The sequence below is a fragment of the Heteronotia binoei genome, unplaced genomic scaffold (assembly GCF_032191835.1).
Source record: "Heteronotia binoei isolate CCM8104 ecotype False Entrance Well unplaced genomic scaffold, APGP_CSIRO_Hbin_v1 ptg001569l, whole genome shotgun sequence".
NCBI classification, from domain to species: domain Eukaryota; kingdom Metazoa; phylum Chordata; class Lepidosauria; order Squamata; family Gekkonidae; genus Heteronotia; species Heteronotia binoei.
In genome coordinates, this window is record NW_026800318.1 from 128,752 (window position 1) to 151,931 (window position 23,180).

At 54.3% G+C, this 23,180-nt stretch overlaps 1 protein-coding gene across 1 annotated transcript; it reads right to left on the reverse strand.

The window, feature by feature from the left end:
• Window positions 1-289: 289 nt before the first annotated feature.
• On the reverse strand, window positions 290-22,164 carry TRIM3 (tripartite motif containing 3; the record flags this gene model as incomplete). Its single annotated transcript, XM_060230494.1, has 7 exons — window positions 290-452; window positions 10,608-10,748; window positions 15,537-15,607; window positions 17,640-17,820; window positions 20,026-20,193; window positions 20,270-20,373; window positions 21,298-22,164. Coding segments are annotated over 7 exons (1,685 nt in total), but the record flags the coding sequence as incomplete, so codon positions are not given.
• Between the last annotated feature and the right edge of the window lie 1,016 nt (window positions 22,165-23,180).

Here is a 23,180-nt window from a genome sequence, read left to right on the forward strand (position 1 = left end):
GAAAAAAGGACCCCCAAGCAAGCGACCCACCACCCCCAGCCCCTCTCCCAAGCTGGGACCGCAAAATTAGGGTGGCCTTGCTGGAGAAGCCGAGCAGACAAGACTCCACCCCGCCCCAGGACACTCCCGGGAGCACCCAGCCCTCAAAACACAAAATGGCTGCCGTGGCAGCGATTGGCACCTTCCCACACCACTGCGGTCCCGGGGGGCCACCCCATCACCTTGAAGGCAGCCAATGGGCAGGGGAGGAGGATGTCCCGGCCACACCTCCGCCCAACTGTCCTCCCCCCTCCCCCAGATTACTGCAGGTATCGGTAGGCCTTGAAACAGTGGTTCCCAGAATCGGCCACGACCACGTGTCCGTCTGAAGTGAGGGCCAGGCCCTGCGGCCCATAGAGGGGGTCTGCTGTGGTGTTGATGTAGGACAAGAAGGAACCAGAGCTGTCAAAGACCTGTAAGAGACAGAGGGGGTGATGCAAGGCGCAGGCCGGGCCCCCCCACACACTCCCCTGGCTCCCCCCAGCCCCCATTACGCCCTGCTGCTGCTGCTGTGAGCCAGGATTCGGGGCGGAGGCTGCTGGAACACCCCCTGCGTAGCTCTGGCCATCCCATTACAGGAGGCTGGGGCAGAGGAGGGGGCGCCCCCTCCAGGCAGAGGGAGGGAGGGGCTTCCTCGTTCAGGAAGCTCTGTGGACTGTGGCAGACAGAGAAAAACCCCTCCCCTCTCAGAGATGTCCTCAGAAGAGCCCGGCTGGATCAGACCCAAGGCCCATCTTGTCTACAAAGCCCCCAACCAGGAAGCTGGCAATTGCTCCCCAGCAACTGCTTCCCAAAGGCCTCTGGGGCTCAAGGGTGTGATCTGCCCCCTCCCCTTGTAAAGCCTTCCCAGTTGGCAGCTGTGACCACATCCTAGAACCATAGAATCCTAGAGTTGGAAGGGACCTCCAGGGCCATCTAGTCCAACCCCCTGCAAAATGCAGGAAACTCACAAACCCCTCCCCCTAAATCCACAGCATCTTCATTGCTGTCTGATGGTCATCCAGCCTCTATTGAAAAACCTTCAAGGAAGGAGAGCCCACCACCTCCCGAGGAAGCCTGTTCCACTGAGGAACCGCTCTAACGGTCAGGAAGTTCTTCCTAATGTTGAGCCAGAAACTCTTTTGATCTAATTGTAACCCACTGGTTCTGATCCTACCTTCGGGGCCACAGAAAACAATTCCACCCCATCCTCTATAGGACAGCCCTTCAAGTACTTGAAGATGGCGATCCTATCACCTCTCAGCCGCCTCCTCTCCAGGCTAAACATGCCCAGCTCCTTCAACCTTTCCTCATAGGACTTGGTCTCCAGACCCCTCACCATCTTCGTCGCCCTCCTCTGGACCCGTTCCAGCTTGTGGTGCCCAAAACTGAACACAATACTCCAGGTGAGGTCTTTTATTGATTTTAGCCCAGTTTTCCAGCCTGTCAAGGTCATCCTGTATCCTGTTTCTGTCTTCTTCTGTGTTTGCAACCCCTCCCAATTTAATAAGCATTCCCTCTATTCCTTCATCCAAATCCTTGATTAAGATGTTGAACAAAACAGATCCCAGGACAGATCTTGTGGCAGCAAGTTCCACAGTTTGCCGATGGGCTGTGGGAAGGACTTTCTTGTGCCTGTCCTGCATCCCCACCCTTCCGCTTCAGTGGATGACCCCCAAGGGGGAGGGGGGGTTCTCTCCTTGCTTGCCTCTGTTCGAGGCTGAACAGCCCCTGAGCCTTTTGCCCGATCCTCAGAGGGCTGCTGCTGCTGCTGTTCCTGCAGTCCCCGGATCCTGTCCTGCACCTTTCCCAGCTCTGCAGTATCCCTTTCCAGAGGCTGCTGCCCGCAGGGGTGCCAGTGAGGCCCCACCACAGATGGGTAGGAGGACCACAGGACAGCTGCAGTTTTGCTCTCGGTCCCTGTTGTCATTACTGCCAGCCGGCTGCCCCCTGGACTGGCATCTCCCTCAAGCTCTCCTCTGCCTCTTGCTATCAGCTCAAATCCCATCAGGCTACACGTAAAGCGGAGATTACTTGCTCCAAAAGCCATCAGTTTAAACTTGCTCAGGTTGAATCTTATTTGCTATTTTGTCTGAAGAGGTCCTTTTGAAGTTCTTCACAATCTATTTGTGTCTGAACAACCCTAAATAATTTGGTGTCCTCTGCAAACTTGGCCACTTCACCCCTAATTCCAGATCACTTACGAATAAATTGAGAAACACCAGATCCCTGAGGGACCCCGCTGATCACCTCCCTGAGGGTTGCCACTAATTTTTTTTCCCTTGACTTTCCCTGACCAACATTTGTCAATTCCCCTGACCACCATTCAAATATAACCACAAGTTAAAAAATGAATAGTCCGTGTTGCATTAATGCAAGGCTTAATGAAATGTTCCACGCTACGACTACACAAGTCTCAACTGCAAAAATATTTGTCAAAGTAAGAGACTGAATATCAGCTTCTTTCAACATGAACTGCAGCAACATCTGTTTTGCAACTGCACCAAAAATTACACCAAGATACAAACTTCAGCTCAAGTAAACTCTGAATGCTAACGAGTAGGAACTTTCTCAAAGCTGAGAAAGTTTCACTTGCACTTTCTGGTTCCAGAAAGTGTAATGAGCAATTAGCAGCAAGATTAGCAGATTAGCAATCTAGAGAAGCAGACAACCCTCATCAGCCTGGAGGAAGTTGACAGGATCCTCTTATCTGCACGCCCAACAACTTGTAATCTGGACCCGTGCCCCTCCTGGCTTATTAAATCGTGCCAGAGGGAGCTTAGATATCCTATACGGGATATCATAAATAGACCCCTGATGGAAGGGCATTTTCCAACGCCGCTCAAAGAGGCAGTGGTCCGCCCCCTCTTAAAAAAACCAACTTTAGACCCGGCCCAACTGGCGCATTATCGGCAGGTCTCAAACTTGCCCTTTTTGGGCAAGCTTATTGAGAGGGCAGTGGCAGTGCAGTTACAGACTTTCCTGGAGGATGCTTCCATCCTTGACCCACTCCAGTCCGGCTTCCGCCCGGGTCATGGGACGGAGACTGTGTTGGTCGCCCTGGTGGATGACCTCCAACAGCATCTGGATCGGGGCAGCTCGGCGGTGCTGATGTTGTTGGACCTGTCGGTTGCGTTCGACACGGTCGACCATCGGTTACTGACCTGCCGCCTCACCGACTCGGGGATTCAGGGGCTGGCCTTACAGTGGCTTTCCTCTTTCCTCGAAGGTCGGGGACAAAGGGTCGCGATTGGGGGTGAGCTATCCCAGAGGCGAACGCTCGATTGCGGAGTGCCTCAGGGGGCGGTTCTCTCCCCGATGTTATTCAACATCTATATGCGACCCCTTGCCCAGATTGCTCGAAGGTATGGGCTGGGTTGTCACCAGTATGCTGATGACACCCAGCTCTATCTACTTATGGACGGCCGACCAGCCTCCGCCCCAGAAAATCTAGACCGGGCATTACAGGAAGTGGCTGGGTGGCTCAGACTGAGCGGGCTGAGGTTAAATCCAGCGAAGACAGAGGTCCTTTGCTTGGGTCGTCGGGGCCTGGGGAGGGAAACCCCCTACCAGCTTTTGAGGGTGCGCCGCTGATAGCGGCGGACCAGGTCAAAAGCCTGGGGGTACTATTGGAGCCCTCCTTAACGATGGAGGCTCAGATAGCGGCCACTGCCAAGTCCGCATTTTTTCATCTTAGGCGGGCAAGGCAGCTGGCCCCCTTCCTGGAACGTGACGATCTAGCAACAGTGATCCATGCCACGGTCACCTCGAGGTTGGACTACTGCAATGCTCTCTACATGGGGCTGCCTTTGTGCCGAACCCGAAAGCTGCAGCTAGTGCAGAATGCCGCGGCCCGGCTGCTGTTAGGGCTCCCAAGAAGGGAGCACATCCGGCCGGGGCTCCGGGATCTGCACTGGCTGCCGATAGCTTACCGAGTCCGGTACAAAGTGCTGGTTATTACCTTTAAAGCCCTATATGGCCTAGGACCTGCCTACCTGAAGGACCGTCTCTCCCTGCATGTTCCCCAGAGAGTACTGAGATCAGGAACACAAAATCTCCTAGTTATCCCCGGGCCAAAGGAAGCCCGCTTAAAATCGACGAGGGACCGGGCCTTTTCTATTATGGCCCCCTCCTGGTGGAACCAGCTGCCGGAAGAGGTGAGGGCCCTGCGGGACTTAGCCCAGTTCCGCAGGGCCTGTAAGACAACCCTCTTCCGGCTGGCCTATGACTAGCTGGTACAAGAAAGTGAGTGTAGCTATACTGGATGTCCGCTACCCCGATGTTTTAAATGCCAAATGTTTTAAATGTTTTAATGTTTTAATGTTTTAATACTTAAATCTAAATGTTTTATCTTTAACTTCTATTTATGTTATATTCTTGTGTTGTAAGCCGCCCTGAGCCACTTGTTGGGAAGGGCGGGATAGAAGTCATAAAATAAATAAATAAACAAACAAACAAACAAATAAATAAATAAAATTTGCAACCTTTATGCATGGGAGGAGTCAGGAAAGAGGGGGTGAGAGCTACTACTCTGTAAACTCCAGCAGGAATAAGCAATCACATTTGCAGAATTTACTTTGCATGGTGCAAAGTGCTAGTTGCCTGTGAAATCCAACAGTGGCAAAACTCATTTGCAACTGTGCTGGGTTTTAGTAGGAGACAAAATGTCCATTGCATACAGGAGTCTTTTGAGAAGGACTTTGTCAAAAGCCTTCTGGAAATCCAAATAAAACAATATCTACTGGCTTGTTCCTGTCCACATCTTTTAAAGAATTCTAAAAGGTTAGTGAGACAGGGCTTACCTCTGGAGAAGCCATCTTGCTTTTTATTCAGCGGGGCTTGTCCTTCTATTTGCTTGGCAATATTATCTTTAATAATGCTTTCCATCAATTTACCTGGAACAGGTGTTAAACTAACTGGCCTGTAATTTCCTAGGTCCTTTTTTAAACAATGGGGGTTACATTGCCCAGTCCCCAATCCTCAGAAGCAGAGAGTGGTGCTAGGGACATATTGCATAAGACCAGCGATTTCACCTTTACGTTCTTTGTGAACTCTGTGGTGGGTACCTTTTGGCCCTGGTGCTCTGTGAGTTTGCAATTTGTCTTTTTAAGTTCTAGAACTTCCTCCACTGCCCTCGCTCCTCCACATCCACCTCCCCTCCTGAAAGCATCCGTTCAGGAACAGGCATTGGGAACATTCATCAGGGAAGACCAATGAAGAGAATTCACGTCAGCTTATTGGCCTTAAATGTTATTGCCATGCAGTGGTCCAACGGTTTCCCTAATATCTACAGAAGGCTTTATTGTTGATCCTTTTAGTAACACATTCCTCCAAATCCTTTATGCACCCCTACTGGGCTGCCTGCGTTTCCTTTGTGCAATTTTACGTTCGTTTTTGTTCGGCTCATTGGGGAAGGCTTGCAGGTTCTGAACAAAGCCTTTTCCACTCCAGCAGCCTCCCTCACCCTACGTCAGCCAGGCTCTCCTCACTGAGCCAGTTTGGTGTAGTGGTTAAGAGGGATAGATTCTGATCTGGAGAGCTGGGCTCGATTCCTCACTCCTCCTTCACATGCAGCCCGCTGGGTGACCTTGGGCCAGTCCCCGTTCTCTTAGAGCTCTCTCAGCCCCACCCACCTCACAGGGTGTCTGTTGTGGGGGAGGAAAGGAAAGGAAATTGTAGGTCGATCTGAGACTCTGTCCTTGAAAGGGCAGCTTCTGGGAGAGCCCTCTCATCCCCATTCGCCTCACAGGGTGTCTGTTGTGGGGGAGGAAGGGGAAGGTGATTGTGAGCTGCTCTGAGACTCTTCGGAGTGGAGGGCGGGATATAAATCCAATATCTTCATCTACCTCACAGGGTGTCTGTTGTGGGGGAGGAAGGGAAAGGAGATTGTGAGCTGCTCTGAGACTCTTCGGAGTGGAGGGCGGGATATAAATCCAATATCTTCATCTACCTCACAGGGTGTCTGTTGTGGGGGAGGAAGGGAAAGGAGATTGTGAGCTGCTCTGAGACTCTTCGGAGTGGAGGGCGGGATATAAATCCAATATCTTCATCTACCTCACAGGGTGTCTGTTGTGGGGGAGGAAGGGAAAGGAGATTGTGAGCCGCTCTGAGACTCTTCAGAGTGGAGGGCGGGATATAAATCCAATATCTTCATCTACCTCACAGGGTGTCTGTTGTGGGGGAGGAAGGGAAAGGAGATTGTGAGCCGCTCAGAGACTCTTCGGAGTGGAGGGCAGGATATAAATCCAATATCTGCATCTACCTCACAGGGTGTCTGTTGTGGGGGAGGAAGGGAAAGGAGATTGTGAGCTGCTCTGAGACTCTTCGGAGTGGAGGGCGGGATATAAATCCAATATCTTCATCTACCTCACAGGGTGTCTGTTGTGGGGGAGGAAGGGAAAGGAGATTGTGAGCCGCTCTGAGACTCTTCAGAGTGGAGGGCGGGATATAAATCCAATATCTTCATCTACCTCACAGGGTGTCTGTTGTGGGGGAGGAAGGGAAAGAAAATTGTAGGTCAATCTGAGACTCTGTCCTTGAAAGGGCAGCTTCTGGGAGAGCCTTCTCATCCCCATTCGCCTCACAGGGTGCCTGTTGTGGGGGAGTTAGGGGAAGGAGATTGTGAGCTGCTCTGAGACTCTGTCCTTGAAAGGGTGGCTTCTGGGAGGGCTCTCTAGACCCACACACCTCAGAGGGTGTCTGTTGTGGGGAGAGGAGGGGAAGGAGATTGTGAGCTGCTCTGAAACTCCAAATAAAGGGCAGGGGATAAACACAACTCTTCTTTCTCTCGAATTGAAGTTTTGGGTAACCCCAGGCCTTTTCAAGAGATTTGACCCTCTTGACCATTTCTTTCAACTTTTTTTTAGCATATTTCTCATCTTAGGGAAGTTTTCTCTTTAGAAGTGAAATACAAGCATGTTGGAGTTTTGGTCAGTACTAAGTTACTTTTCGAGCCTAGTATCAACACCCACGGCCACTCTGCGGAGGAGTCAGCCCTTTGAGTTTTCTAGTTTGCCCTTCCTGACACACATAGCAACACCTCCTTCAATATGTCCTTTCCTGCCATTTCCATAGAGTGTGTGTCCACGGATGACCACGTCCCACTGGTTCTCTCCCTTACACCAGGGACTGGACAAACATCTGGAGCAGAGGTCCAGCAGTTGCTAATAGCCACACGGCATAGATGGAACACTCTGTCTGGGGCAGGGATGCTTCGGGGGGGGGGGGCAACAGTGGGAGGGCTTCTGGAAATCTGGCCCAGCTGGTGGACCTCCTGATGGCACCTGGGTTTTTTTGGCCCCTGTGTATCACAAAGTGTTGGACTAAATCAGCCACTGGCCTGATCCAACATGGCTTCTCATGTTCCTATGTTTGGGGCAGTGATGCTCTGTATTCTTGGTGCTGGGGGGGGGCACAATGGGAGGGCTTCTAGTGTCCTGGCCTCACTGATGGACCTCCTGATGGTGCCTGGTTTTTTGGCCCCTGTGTGACCCAGAGTGTTGGACTGGAGGGGCCATTGGCCTGATCCAACAGGGCTTCTCTTATGTTCTTCTGTGACACAGAGTGTTGGACTGGAGGGGCCATAGGCCTGATCCAACAGGGCTTCTCTTATGTTCTTATGTGACACAGAGTGCTGGACTGGATGGGCCATTGGCCTGATCCAACAAGGCTTCTCTTATGTTCTTCTGTGACACAGGGTGTTGGACTGGAGGGGCCATTGGCCTGATCCAACAGGGCTTTTCTTATGTTCTTCTGTGACAGAGTGTTGGACTGGAGGGGCCATTGGCCTGATCCAACATGGCTTCTCTTATGTTTTTATATGACACAGAGTGTTGGACTGGAAGGGCCATTGGCCTGATCCAACAGGGCTTCTCTTATGTTCTTATGTGACACAGAGTGTTGGACTGGAGGGGCCACTGGCCTGATCCAACAGGGCTTCTCTTATGTTCTTCTGTGACACAGAGTGTTGGACTGGATGGGCCATTGGCCTGATTCAACAGGGCTTCTCTTATGTTCTTCTGTGACAGAGTGTTGGACTGGAGGGGCCATTGGCCTGATCCAACAGGGCTTCTCTTATGTTCTTATGTGACACAGAGTGTTGGACTGGAGGGGCCATTGGCCTGATCCAACAGGGCTTCTCTTATGTTCTTCTGTGACACAGAGTGTTGGACTGGAGGGGCCATTGGCCTGATCCAACAGGGCTTCTCTTATGTGACACAGAGTGTTGGACTGGATGGGCCATTGGCCTGATCCAACAGGGCTTCTCTTATGTTCTTATGTGACACAGAGTGTTGGACTGGAGGGGCCACTGGCCTGATCCAACAGGGCTTCTCTTATGTGACAGAGTGCTGGACTGGATGGGCCATTGGCCTGATCCAACAGGGCTTCTCTTAGGTTCTCAGGTTTCTGTTATGTTCACCATATCTATGTTTTCCATTAAAACAAACACTCCAACTCCCTCATTTTTGGTTGGAGGCTTCTGCATACACATACAGTCACCTCCCCCTTGTGTTTCTCTCCAGACATCTCTGGCTTTGCCCTTCCCCACTGGCCCCCTGGCCTCTCTCCCTGGCTGTCCTGCTTTCTTTCCCCCCCTTTCGTTCTCTGCCCAGTTCTTGTTTGTACAACCGGGAGCATTTTCTCCTTCATCCCTTTGGGGCAAATCTGCCTGAACCAAGTGCTCTTCAGCTCCTGTCGGCTTTCCCCCAATATCCATTTCAGAAGCTGCTCGGCCAACTTTTTTATGTCATGGGCCAGCAGTCTGGATCACGTGCAGCCGCAGAATCCCAGAGTTGGCAAGGGCCATACCGGCCCTCTAGTATCCTCCCCCCCCCAAAAAAAATGCAGGATCAGTCAAGAAGAGCATCCCTGACAAGGATTCGTCCAGCCGCTGCTTCCAGACTGCCGGTCCACCCCTTCTGAACAGGCCCTGCTTGTCCTAAAACGTCTCCCGTGCCTAACGAATCCCAAGCCCTCCTCTGCATAAGCACTGCATCCCTCCGTCCCCAACTGCGCCTGTCTCACTGGCCCTGCGCAGGGAACAGGATACAGGCAACCCTGCAGAGAAAGCCACCTTGGTGTCAGACTCCGGAAAACTACTGTATTAAAATGTTTTGATTAACTGAATGCAATGAAATGCTTAGCTCAACTGACTCCATTTTCTAACCTGTACTGCTAACCATGAGAAGCGACCTTGCATATCAAAGTAGAAGCATAGTATTTACCAACACTGGTGTGAATTCCTGTCCCAAGAACTAACAAAGGCAATTCCCCTTTGAAGATAAAACGCCTCCGGGAATGGCAGCCTAGCCATGCCTGTGAGATCAAGAACCACAGACAGATAAGCGGAAAGCGCTGTGTGAAAAGTACCGTATTTTTTGGACCATAAGACGTACTTTCCCCCCCCCAAAAAAGGGGGGGGGAGTGTGTGCGTCTTATGGAGCGAAGGTACGATAGGACGTACTTCCTCCTGGGGGGGGGGGGTGATCCGCTGCCTCCGCCTCCGATCCCGGCGCTTCCCCCGTGCCTGTCTGCCTGGCTCCAGCTCTGACACTTACAGCAAGCGCCAGGATCGCTCCTTCCGCCCTCCGATCCCGGCGCTGGCTTTAAGCATCAGAGTTGGAGCCAGGCAGACAGGCATGGAGGAAGCACCCGCCCCCTCCGCAAACCCAGCGCTTTGCGAGCACCGGCTGCGGCGGGGGCGGCGTGCTTCCTCATAAAATCCTAGAGTTGGAAGGGACCTCCAGGGTCATCTAGTCCAACCCCCTGCACAATGCAGGAAACCCACAAACACCTCCCCCTAAATCCACAGGATCCTCATTGCTGTCAGATGGCCATCTAGCCTCTGCTTAAAACCTCCAAGGAAGGAGAGCCCACCACCTCCCAAGGAGGAAGCCTGTTCCACTGAGGAACCACTCTAAACTCACAAACGCCTCCCCCTAAATTCACAGGATCTTCATTGCTGTCAGATGGCCATCTAGCCTCTGTTGAAAAACCTCCAAGGAAGGAAAGCCCACCACCTCCCAAGGAGGAAGCCTGTTCCACTGAGGAATCGCTCTAACGGTCAGGAAGTTCTTCCTAATGCTGAGCCAGAACCTGTTTTGATTTAATTTCAACCCGTTGGTTCTGGTCCTACCTTCTGGGGCCACAGAAAACACTTCACCATACTCTATATGACAGCTCTTCAAGCTGTCTAAGACCCCTAGATCCTTTTTGCACATCCTACTGCTAAGACAAGTCTCCCCCATCCTATAACCATGCATTGGATTTTTCCTACCTAAATGCAGAACTTTACATTTATCCCTCTTAAAATTCGTTGTTGTTGTTTTTTTGTTTTAGCCCAGTTTTCCAGCCTGCCAAGGTCACCCTGTATCTTGCCTCTGTCATCTACTGTACCTTGAGAGCATGAGGCTGTGCCAAATCAGGCCCCTGCTGTCTGCTCAGACGTCTTTTCCTGGAGATGCCAGCAGGGCTGGGGCCTTTCCGCCTGCCTGCCAAGCGAAGCCACCACGGCCCCTCCTCATGGCATCTGCCACCCCAAGGCATGGCCCCTCCCCCACAGCCGCAGCCTCCCCCCCCCCCTCGGGTACCTGAATCCGGCTGTTGCCCCAGTCGGCCACAATGATGTTCCCATTGGAGTCCACAGCCACACCCGTCGGGGCATTGAACTGCCCGTTCCCCTCGCCATGCGAGCCAAATTTGAAGAGAAACTCTCCATCAGCACTGTACACCTAAGGGAGTGAACAAGCGAGGTTCACAGCGATGTCTCAAGCAGTGTTCCCTCTAAGCTGAGTTAGTGTGAGCTAGCTCACAGATTTTTAGCCTCCAGGTCATGCACTTATGTCTTAGCTCAGGAAGGAGGGCCCCAGAGCGCACTCTTCCACGCAGGAGCCAAACCCCTCACTCCCAACTTTAACGCCAGTCGCTCACCAAGTAATTTTTTGCTCGCAAAACTCCAGAGCTCAGAGGGAACATCACAAAACCTGCGGCCTCCCCCCTCCCCCCACCCGCCCGGCCACAAGAGCTAGTTTATTTCATCTAGTCATTTAAAACCTTCCTATGCTGCCTTTCCACCTGATCAGGGTCCCCGAGGTGGCGCACAAAGAAACATCTGACCACATGAAGAACCATTAATGGAAAACCTCTCTAGGGGGAGAAGAGCCGAGGAACCCACAGCTGGGCCACACGTGGGCCGCTCCATGCCCCAGGGGGGTTCTGGGCTCCCCGGAGATCTCACAGCACGTGGGCCAGTGGGTGTCAGAATCTTCGCAGGGCCCCAGCCATCTGTCACAAGGACAGTTCTTGCACTAGAGAGCCAGTTTGGTGTAGTGGTTAAGTGTGCGGACTCTTATCTGGGAGAACCGGGTTTGATTCCCCACTCCTCCACTTGCACCTGCTGGAATGGCCTTGGGTCAGCCAGAGCTCTGGCAGAGGTTGTCTTTGAAAGGGCAGCTGCTGTGAGAGCCCTCTCAGCCCCACCCACTTCACAGGGTGTCTGTTGTGGGGGAGGAAGGGAAAGGAGATTGTGAGCCGCTCTGAGACTCTTCAGAGTGGAGGGCGGGATATAAATCCAATATCTTCATCTACCTCACAGGGTCTGTTGTGGCGGAGGAAGGGAAAGGAGATTGTGAGCTGCTCTGAGACTCTTCGGAGTGGAGGGTGGGATATAAATCCATTATCTTCATCTACCTCACAGGGTGTCTGTTGTGGGGGAGGAAGGGAAAGGAGATTGTTAGCCGCTCTGAGACTCTTCGGAGTGGAGGGCGGGATATAAATCCAATATCTTCATCTACCTCACAGGGTGTCTGTTGTGGGGGATGAAGGGAAAGGAGACTGTGAGCTGCTCTGAGACTCTTCGGAGTGGAGGGCGGGATATAAATCCAATATCTTCATCTACCTCACAGGGTGTCTGTTGTGGGGGAGGAAGGGAAAGGAGATTGTGAGCTGCTCTGAGACTCTTCGGAGTGGAGGGTGGGATATAAATCCATTATCTTCATCTACCTCACAGGGTGTCTGTTGTGGGGGAGGAAGGGAAAGGAGATTGTGAGCCACTCTGAGACTCTTTGGTGCGGAGGGCGGGATATAAATCCAATATCTTCATCCACCTCACAGGGTGTCTGTTGTGGGGGAAGAAGGGAAAAGAGATTGTAAGCCGCTCTGAGACTCTTTGGTGCGGAGGGCGGGATATAAATCCAATATCTTCATCTACCTCGCAGGGTGTCTGTTGTGGGGGAGGAAGGGAAAGGAGATTGAGAGCCGCTCTGAGACTCTTCGGAGTGGAGGGCGGGATATAAATCCAGTATCTTCATCTACCTCACAGGGTGTCTGTTGTGGGGGAGGAAGGGAAAGGAGATTGTGAGCCGCTCTGAGACTCTTCGGAGTGGAGGGCGGGATATAAATCCAATATCTTCATCTACCTCACAGGGTGTCTGTTGTGGGGAGGAAGGGAAAGCAGTTTGTGAGCCCCTCTGAGACTCTTTGGAGTGGAGGGCGGGATATAAATCCAATATCTTCTTCTTCTTCTTCTTCTTCTTGGAGAAGCTCTTGCCCCCCACAGCTGGGAACGGATCTGCCCTCCTCTGGGCCTCAGGCCTCGTCTCTTCAGCTACCCTGCCTACCCACAGAGTCCCCCGCTGTGGAGAGGGCCTCATTCTTCTGCCTGCAGCTGCCCAAGCCGGAGCTGCTGGGGACCACCCCTCCCTCCCTCCCCCGGCTTGTCTGTGGGGGGCTCCTAAACACTGCCCTGCCCAGCAATGCTCACCCCTTTTGGGGCTCCAGGCAGCCCCAAAGTGCACAGCGGGCACAAGCCCCTGAAGCCAGGCCTCGGTCCCCCAAGTCTCTCTCCTCTGACTGGCAGAGAAGGGGCTGCCCCCCCACGGCTGTCCACAGGCAAGCACTCTGTGCCCCTCAGCCAGGCAGCCTTTAGGGCTTCTCTCTTCCCAACAGCAGAGAGTGACCCCCAGGGCTCGTCAGCCCCATGCAAGCCCCCCACAGTTGCACCCCAGGGATCCTTTACAGGACCGCAGATCTTCAGGCCCATGCAGGGCCTCATTTCCCTCCAGCAGACCACATGGCCCTGTGCACAGATTCCACTGAACACCTGCCTGTATATGTGAACACAGGAACACTTGAAGCTGCCTTCTACTGAATCAGACCCCCCCTGGGTCCATCAGTCAGTCTTGCCTACTCAGACTGGCAGCGGCTCTCCAGGGTCTCCAGCTGAGGTTTTTCACGCCTCCTTGCCTGGACCCTTTTGAGTTGGAGATGCCGGGGATTGAACCTGGGACCTTCTGCTTCCCAAGCAGATGCTCTGCCACTGAGCCACAGCCCCATTCATGGCTCTCCAGCTGGGGTTTTTCACGCCTCCTTGCCTGGACCCTTTTGAGTTGGAGATGCCGGGGATTGAACCTGGGACCTTCTGCTTCCCAAGCAGATCCTCTGCCACTGAGCCACAGCCCCATTCATGGCTCTCCAGCTGAGGTTTTTCACGCCTCCTTGCCTGGACCCTTTTGAGTTGGAGATGCCGGGGATTGAACCTGGGACCTTCTGCTTCCCAAGCAGATGCTCTATCACTGAGCCACAGCCCCATTCATGGCTCTCCAGCTGAGGTTTTTCACACCTATTTGCCTGGACCCTTTTTAGCTGGAGATGCCGGGGATTGAACCTGGGACCTTCTGCTTCCCAAGCAGATGCTCTACCACTGAGCCACAGCCCCATTCATGGCTCTCCAGGGTCTCCAGCTGAGGTTTTTCATGCCTACTTGCCTGGACCCTTTTGAGTGGGAGATGCCGGGGATTGAACGTGGGACCTTCTGCTTCTCAAGCAGATGCTCTACCACTGAGCCACAGCCCCACTCATGGCTCTCCAGGGTCTCCAGCTGAGGTTTTTCACACCTATTTGCCTGGACCCTTTTTAGTTGGAGATGCCGGCGATTGAACCTGGGACCTTCTGCTTCCCAAGCAGATGCTCTACCACTGAGCCACAGCCCCATTCATGGCTCTCCAGGGTCTCCAGCTGAGGTTTTTCATGCCTACTTGCCTGGACCCTTTTGAGTGGGAGATGCCGGGGATTGAACGTGGGACCTTCTGCTTCTCAAGCAGATGCTCTACCACTGAGCCACAGCCCCATTCATGGCTCTCCAGGGTCTCCAGCTGAGGTTTTTCATGCCTACTTGCCTGGACCCTTTTTAGTGGGAGATGCCAGGGATTGAACCTGGGACCTTCTGTTTCCCAAGCAGGTGCTCTACCACACTGAGCCACCGTCCCTCCCCTATGTCTGTTTGCAAGAAAGAGCCCAGGTGCATTTGCTTGACCAATGAAAGCAGGACCTGCGGGATGAAGGAGGGGCTTCCATGCAGGCATGCCCTGAACGTGGCAGGAGAATGACTCGGCAACAGGTGCATAAAGGGAGGCCCAGAGTTTGGCGGTGCCTTCAGTGTGGCTTTGCAGGGTCTGGATTCTGCCTTTCCAGCCTTCCCCACCCCCACCCAGGCCTCCTCTTCCGCCTCTCTGGGTCTGGAGGAAGATCCAGAGCTTCAGATCAAGTCTGGGTATATCTCAGGAGCACTCCCCTAGCTTGCTGTTATGGGATGACTTAAAAACCAGGCCCAACAAAAGTGGTTTCAGCACACAGAGAGGCTGTTTGCAATCCACTCTTGAATGAAGCTGCAGGCCTTTGAATGCTGGTCCCGCTCACAGGGAGCGGAGGCTGTTAGAAGAAGAAGATGATGATGATGATGATGATGATGATGATGATGATGATGATGATGATGATGATGATATTGGATTTATATCCTGCCACCCACTCCAAATCTCAGTCTCAGAGCGGCTCACAATCTCCTATATCTCCCTCCCCCACAACAGACACCCTGTGAGGTGGGTGGGGCTGAGAGGGATCTCACAGAAGCTGCCCTTTCAAAGACAACCTCTGCAAGAGCTCTGGCTGACCCAAGGCCATTCCAGCAGGTGCAAGTGGAGGAGTGGGGAATCAAACCCGGTTGCCCCAGGTAAGAGTCCGCACACTTCACCACTACTCTCAACTGGCACTAGAAGAAGACGACTGCAGATTTATGCCCCATCCTTCTCTCTGAATCAGAGACTCAGAGCAGCTTACAATCTCCTATATATTCTCCCCCAACAACAGACACCCTGTGAGGTGGGAGGGGCTGAGAGAGCTCTGACAAAAGCTGCCCTTTCAAGGACAACTCCTACAAGAGCTCTGGCTGATCCAAGGCCATTCCAGCAGCTGCAAGTGGAGGAGTGGAGAATCAAACCCGGTTCTCCCAGATAAGAGAGCTATGACTGACCCAAGGCCATTCCAGCAGGTGCAAGGGGAGGAGTGGGGAATCAAACCCAGTCCTCCCAGATAAGAGTCCACACACTTCACCACGACACCAAACTGGTTATGCATGTGGTGAGGGATGACAGCTGTTCTTCAGTGCCTCTGGCAGAGGGCAGCACCCCCCCAGCACCCCCCTTCCAGAGGTGCCCAGGGGGAGCACAGCCGGTCTCAGCTCTTACCTTCACAGAGTGGTTGTGGAAGTCAGTGACCACGATCTCATTCTTGTTGTTGACAGCAACGAAGTGAGGCCCTGCAGGAGGCAAGAGGAGAGAAGGCCAACCTTTGAGGCTCGGGAGGTGAAGGAGCTTGGGAGGGGGGACATCCAGGGCAGGAGAAGGCCCAGCTTCTTCTCCGGGAGGCAGGAGGAAGAGACTGGCACATTGGTGGGGGGGGGGGAGGAGAACCTGTCTGGTGGGACTCTGTCTCTCCTGGCGGCAGCGGAAGGACACCACTCATCCCGCTTCCACTTGCCAGCTTGGGATAGATGCCCCCCAACCACCCACGCAATGGAAATTCTGAGGACGTTTACACTGTGATGAGAAAAGGAAATGTGACCTTGGGAGCACGACAATAAAAAAAAATTTCAGTTACATTCAGGAAAAGGGAAGTCAAGAATCGGATAAGGATGGGGTGGAAACGGGAGGAAGTCCTCTGGGCAGAAGATCTCTGTGTTTGGTCAAGTATGACAGGCCATGAGGGCATAGCCCGTCCCGGAGCCTGAAAATCAGCAACCCAAGACCCTTGGGGGGGGGGATTAGCCAGCCCACTTCAGGTGGGAAGTTTTCAGCCTGCTCCTTCCTCAGTAGTCTGCACGGGATCCAGACCCTGGCTCTGCCTGCCATGACTCTGGGGCAGCCTCTGTCCAGCTCCTGTTCTCTTTGGCCTGCAGAAACATCCCCTGCGGGGTGACATGAGAGAGGTTTACAAGATGATGCATGGGATGGAGAAGGTGGAGAAAGAGGTCCTTTTCTCCCTTTCTCACAATACAAGAACTCGTGGGCATTCGATGAAATTGCTGAGCAGTCGGGTTAGAACGGATAAAAGGAAGTCCTTCTTCACCCAAAGGGTGATTAACATGTGGAACTCACTGCCACAGGAGGTGGCAGCAGCTGCCAACAAAGACAGCTTCAAGAGGCGATTGGATAAGCATATAGAGCAGAGGTTCATCAGTGGCTCTTATCATTGGAACTCTCTGTCTGGGGCAGTGATGCTCTGTCTTCTTGGTGTTTGGAGGGGGGGGGGAAGAGTGGGAGGGCTTCTAGTGTCCTGGCCCCACTGATGGACCTCCTGGTGGCACCTGGGTTTTTTGGCCACTGTGTGACACAGAGTGTTGGACTGGAGGGGCCATTGGGCTTCTCTGATGTTCTTATGTGCTCAGTCCAAAAGTCTCCGTGAAAGACAGCTCTAGTGAGCATCACAGCTCTTGGGCTCCTGGGCTCAGTGCCCCCCCTCCAGCCCTCCCTCAAGGGAGTATCCCAACTATTTGCAATTCCTAGGATCTATGCCAAGCTGCCAACAATCTACTCCTTTAACGTTCTGAAGCCCGGCTTGACTGCACTTGAGGGCCCTGCCCCTGGCAGCAGCCACTCTCTCCCGTGCAAACAGGATCCAGCCAGGCGCTGAGAGCCCAGGGCTGGCTGAGCAACAGAAGGACAGGAGAGGAAAGGAAAGGGGAATGAGAACTCCGCTCCTCTCCCCACGGACACAGAGGCTCAGAGCACCAGGCCGGGAAGCGGGATCTCTTGTTGGTAGCAGGCTCCTATGGAAGAGCCGAGCGTCCAGATCCAAGGTGCTGGGAGAACTCTGGGGCTTCTCTTTCAGGAGACAGAAGCCACGCCCTCTTGGCTCTTAGCAACTGCGGGGAAGGAGCGGCTCGTTTTCAGGACTAGACCATCGAGACGTTGTCCCCCTGCCTCACTCTGTGGGGTGCCTTCCAGGTACCTGTCACAGTCTTTTGGGGGATTGCCCTGTAAAGAATCCCTGCCCAACCCCAGCCTGCTGGAAAGATGACAGGGCAGGACCCGAAAGAGGGGAGCCAAATTAGTGACCAGCACACCAGCCGGCAGAAGGATTAGTCCCGCGGGAAAGAGCAGAGAGGGCTGAGTTCTCAGCAGGCAGTTCAGGGTCTCTGGGGCAGCGAGTGCGCAAGCCCCCTCCTCCTCCAAGCAGGAAGAGCCCCCCCCCGCCCCCCCGCCCGGGTACTCACCAGCCCGGTCCCAGCCTGGCCCCGCAGAAGCCTCAGCAGGCATGCAGTAACAAGAGGGAACCTGCCGCTGCATTACCATTGAGGGTACCTGCAAACTGCCGCTCTGCCGTGCCGCGGCTCCCAAACTTGGCCACGAGCTTCCCGTTGGACTGGAAGATGAAGACGCAGCAGGCCTTGTTGTCCACCACGATGATGTGCCCATTGCGGTCCACGGCCACGCCCTTGGGGCCCATCAGGCGGCCTGCCCCAATCTTGGTCTGGGGGGAAGGGTCAGCGAGACAGAGGTCAAGCCCAGCACCAGCCCCTCCCTCAGCTTGGCCTCCCTCACTGGGCTGCCGGGGGGAGCAAGAGCCGTCTAGGCTGCACAGCCCCGGGGAGGAAGGGCAGGCAGCAGGGGGGAAACAGACAGGCAGAGAACCAGGGAGGGGAGGAAGAGCAGCAGCCTCTGGCAGGGGTGCCCCTGTGCCCCCCACCCCCCCAGGGGCTGCAGAGGTGGGGGGAGGGATTTACAAGATGATGCATGGGATAGAGAAGGCAGAGAAAGAGGTCCTTTTCTCCCTTTCTCACAATACAAGATCTTGTGGGCACTCAATGAAATTGCTGAGCAGTCGGGTTAGAAAAAAAAAGGAAGTACTTCTTCACCCAAAGGGTGATTAACATGTGGAATTCACTGCCACAGGAGGTGGTGGCGGCTACAAGCAAAGCCTTCAAGAGGGGATTGGATAAAAATATGGAGCAGAGGTCCATCAGTGGCTCTCAGCCACAGCATATTGTTGGAACTCTCTGCCTGGGGCAAGTGATGCTCTGTATTGTTGGTGCTTGGGAGGGGGGGGCAACAGTGGGAGGGCTTCTAGTGTCCTGCCCCCACTGATGGACCTCCTGATGGCATCTGGGTTTTTTGGCCCCTGTGTGACACAGAGTGTTGGACTGGATGGGCCATTGGCCTGATCCAGCAGGGCTTCTCTTATGTTCTTATGAGGGCTGAGCAGGACCCCAACAGGAAGACAAGCACAGCTGGGCTTTGTGGCTCATCCCCCCCCCCACTGCTGCTCTCCCCCTCCCCAATACCAGCAGGCTTCCATCTGGCGGGCACTGCTAGGAGGCCAGCTAGACAGCCAGGTAAGAGTTAGAATCCTAGAATCCTAGAGTTGGAAGGGACCTCCAGGGTCATCTAGTCCAACCCCCTGCACAATGCAGGAAACGCACAAACCCCTCCCCCTCAATTCACAGGATCCTCTTTGCTATCAGATGGCCGTCCAGCCTCTGTTGAAAAGCCTCCAAGAAAGGAGAGCCCACCACCTCCCGAGGAGGAAGTCTGTTCAATGAATCCTAGAGTTGGAAGGGACCTCCAGGGTCATCTAGTCCAACCCCCTGCACAATGCAGGAAACGCACAAACCCCTCCCCCTCAATTCACAGGATCTTCATTGCTGTCTGATGGCCATCTAGCCTCTGCTTCAAAACCCCCAAGATCCTTTTCACGCAGACTATTCCTGAGACAAGTCTCCCCCATTCTATAACCATGCATTGGATTTTTCCTACCTAAATGAAGAACTTTATCCCTGTTAAAATTCATTTTATTGGTTTTAGCCCGTTTTTCCAGCCTGTCAAGGTCATCCTGGATCCTGTTTCTGTCTTCTGCTGTATTTGCAACTCCTCCCAATTTAATATCAGCTGCAAATTTAACAACAAGCACTCCCTCTATTCTTTTATCCAAATCCTTGATAAAGATGTTGAACAAAAGAGGTCCCAGGACAGATCCTTGAGGCACTCCACTTGTCACTCCTCTCCCAGAGGATGAGGAACCATTCACAAGCACTCTCTGGGTGCCATCTGTCAGCCAGTCACAGATCCACCTAACGGTAACAGGATCCAGACCACTGCAGCAAACTGGGCTCGGGGTGGGAGCTGTGCTGAAGGCACCAGGGGGACTCCTGGGGTGGTTGAACCAGGACACTGACAGGGATGCCCAGACAACCTTCCCCAGGTGCCTCCCTGGTGCCTTCAGCCCAGCTCCCTCCTCCCAGGTTATCTTCAGAGGTGCCAATTCAGAGCAGGGTCCCGGGGGGCGCAGTGGCCCCCCACCCAGGCTATCTTCAGTGGCCCCCCCACCCAGGCGCCCCAGGCTCCAATCCAGGACGCTCCAGGTCTTGCTCAATCTGGGCTGCACCCTCAGAAGCTCGCTCAAAAAGGTGTGGCCAGAAGCTGTCTCGATGCAGACTCTTGCCCTTGGCCCATCAGCGCCAGCCTCGGCTCATGTGACCCGCAGGAGCTGCTAAGCGTCCAGACAGAGACCCCCTCCTCTGTGACCCAGGGCCTGAGCAGAGGATCCACCACTGAGCCAGGGACCCTCCCTCCTGGGAGACGAAGTTGCAGCAGCATCTCCCCCCCCCCCCCCCCCCCGCAGATACACTTGCTGCTATCCAGCAGAGCCCTGGCCCTCCTTCCCTCCCTGCCCCCTCACCTTGAACTTGCCCTCTGGGGAGAAGATGCTGACCCAGCGGTTGTCGTAGTCGGCAATGATGATGTCCCCGTTGAGGTCCACGGTGACCCCCGTGGGGCGCTGCAGCTGCCCAGGGGAACGGCCCCGCACGCCGAAGCGCAGCCGAAACTGGCCCTCGTTGGAGAAGACCTGCAGAGAGGCGGTGCTCAGCAATGGGGCACACAGCGGGGGGAGGGGGGCGGGGACAGGGGGCGGGGGCCTCTACCTGCACGCATTGGTTATTGCTGTCGGCCACCACAATGCGCCCGTTGCTGGAGGTGGAAATGCCTTGCAGGTTTGTGAATTCACCTTTCTCCCGGCCACGACTGCCTGCAGGAAAGAAAGAAAGAAGGATTCGAACCGAGGGCAGGCGGCAGCCCTCCTCTGACCTGTGGCTGGCTCTGCCACCCGCAACAACCGTCAGTCCCCAAACTCCCAGCTGGCCTGGGGCAGAGGTGTGGGGCTCAACAGGCACTTGGAGGGCACCAGACCGAATCGGTTCCATGCCCTAGAATCATAGAGTTGGAAGGGACCTCCAGGGTCATCTAGTCATCTAGTCCAATCCCTGCACAATGCAGGAAACTCACAAACACCTCCCCCTAAAAATCCACAGGATCTTCATCGCTGTCATATGGCCATCTAGCCTCTCTTTAAAAACCTCCAAGGAAGGAGAGCCCACCACCTCCCAAGGAGGAAGCCTGTTCCACTGAGGAACCGCTCTAACGGTTAGGAAGTTCTTCCTAATGTTGAGCCGGAAACTCTTTTAATTCCAACCCGTTGGTTCTGGTCCTACATTCCGTGGGCCACAGAAAACAATTCCATCCCATCCTCTCTAGGACAGCCCTTCAAGTACTTGAAGATGGTGATCCTATCACCTCTCAGCCACCTCCTCTCCAGGCTAAACATCCCCAGCTCCTTCAACCTTTCCTCATAGGACTTGGTCTCCAGACCCCTCACCATCTTTGTCGCCCTCCTCTGGACCCCTTCCAGCTTGTCTATGACCTTCTTAAAATGTGGTGCCCAAAACTGAACACAAGACTCCAGGTGAGGTCTCACCAGAGCAGAGTAAAGTGATACCATCACATCACGTCATCTAGACAGTAGACTTTTGTTGATATAGCCCACAATTGCATTTGCCTTTTTAGCCACCGCATCACACTGCTGGCTTTTATTCAGCGAATGATCCACTCAGACCCTGTGGAGCTCCCTGCTCCCTCCCGCCTGGGGGCCCCCACCTGCCCGCCCCACACTGACCTACGCGGAAGATCAGCTCGTCCTCGATGGGGTTCTCCTTCTTCTTGCCGCTGCTGTACATGCTGGAGGGGCGGCGCACTGCCTTCTGGCGGATGTGGCCGCTGCTGGGGGACTTCACCCGGCGCTTGACGTCGTCCGGGGAGGGCGGCACATCGGAAGCCTTCACGGCCTTGACACGGAAGGGGCTGCCTCGGATGGGCTGGCCGTAGAGGCGGATGGAGAGCAGGTGGTCGCCCTCGTGGCGGGGGGTGTACAGCAGCTCGTAGGTCCCGTTCTTGTTGTCCAGCACCTCCAGGCCCACAGCTGAGCCGTCGGGACCCGCCACCTCGGCCTGCAGGCAGGCGCTCCCGCTCCGCACCAGCTCCCCGTCCTTATCCTTGGTGGTGATGGTGAGCGACGTGGCCTGGCCCACCACCGTGTGGCGCAGCCCCTCTCCTGTGGCCACTGTCTTGTGGGCAGTGGCGCTGGTGGTCAGCAGCACCCCCAGGTTGAGGATGGACTTGCGCACCCCCTCCGTCTCCACCACATAGTCCACCTGGGCGTTCTCGTGGGGCTGCTCGGGGAACTCCCGCCCCGCCAGCTCACTCAGCCGCTCCGTCATCTGCTTCTTCACGAGCAGCACCTCCGTCTCAGAGCCGTGGTCCAGAGCCTGCTCCGTGAAGCTGCAGCTGCTGAGGATGTTCTCCTGCCCTTGCCGAAGGGTGTCCAGCTGGGCCTGCAGCACCTGGGCAGGGAGGGGGGCAGAGAAGAGGGAGAGGCTAGAAGACCCCTGGGGGAATGACCCTCCCTCCCTCCCTCCAGAGGCTGCACGGACACCCCACCCCAGCAGCACTGACCCACTGGGGCAGTAAGAATACCAGAAGAGCCCTGCGTTTGCAATAAAGAAGGCCAACGCCATGCTGGGAATTATTAGGAAGGGAACCGAAAACAAATCAGCCAGTATCATAATGCCCCTGAATAAATCGATGGTGCGGTCTCACTTGGAGTACTGTGTGCAGTTCTGGTCGCCGCACCTCAAAAAGGATATTATAGCATTAGAGAAGGTGCAGAGAAGGGCAACTAGAATGATTAAAGGGCTGGAGCACTTTCCCTATGAAGAAAGGTTGAAACGCTTGGGACTCTTTAGCTTGGAGAAACGTCGACTGCGGGGTGACATGATAGAGGTTTACAAGATAATGCATGGGATGGAGAAAGTAGAGAAAGAAGTACTTTTCTCCCTTTCTCACAATACAAGAACTCGTGGGCATTCGATGAAATTGCTGAGCAGACAGGTTAAAACGGATAAAAGGAAGTATTTCTTCACCCAAAGGGTGATTAACATGTTGAATTCACTGCCACATGAGGTGGTGGCGCTATATATATATTTTTGGCCACTGTGTGACACAGAATGTTGGACTGGATGGGCGATTGGCCTGATCTAACATGGCTTCTCTTCTGTTCTTATGTTCTTATCAGACCAGGAGGGCCCATCTAGTCCAGCCTCCTGTCTCACACAGTGGCCACCCAGTTCCCAGAGAGCAAGTCTGGTGTAGTGGTTAAGTGTGCGGACTCTTATCTGGGAGAACCGGGGTTTGATTCCCCACTCCTCCACTTGCACCTGCTAGCATGGCCTTGGGTCAGCCATAGCTCTGGCAGAGGTGTCCTTGAAAGGGCAGCTGCTGTGGGAGCCCTCTCCAGCCCCACCCACCTCACAGGGTGTCTGTTGTGGGGGAGGAAGGTAAAGGAGATTGTGAGCCGCTCTGAGACTCTTTGGAGTGGAGGGCGGGATATAAATCCAATATCTTCTTCTTCTTCCCCTGGAGGGCCAACTACAGGGCAGAGAGGCCGAGGCCTTCACCTGAGAAGAACATCAGAAGAGCCCTGCTGGATCAGACCACTGAGGG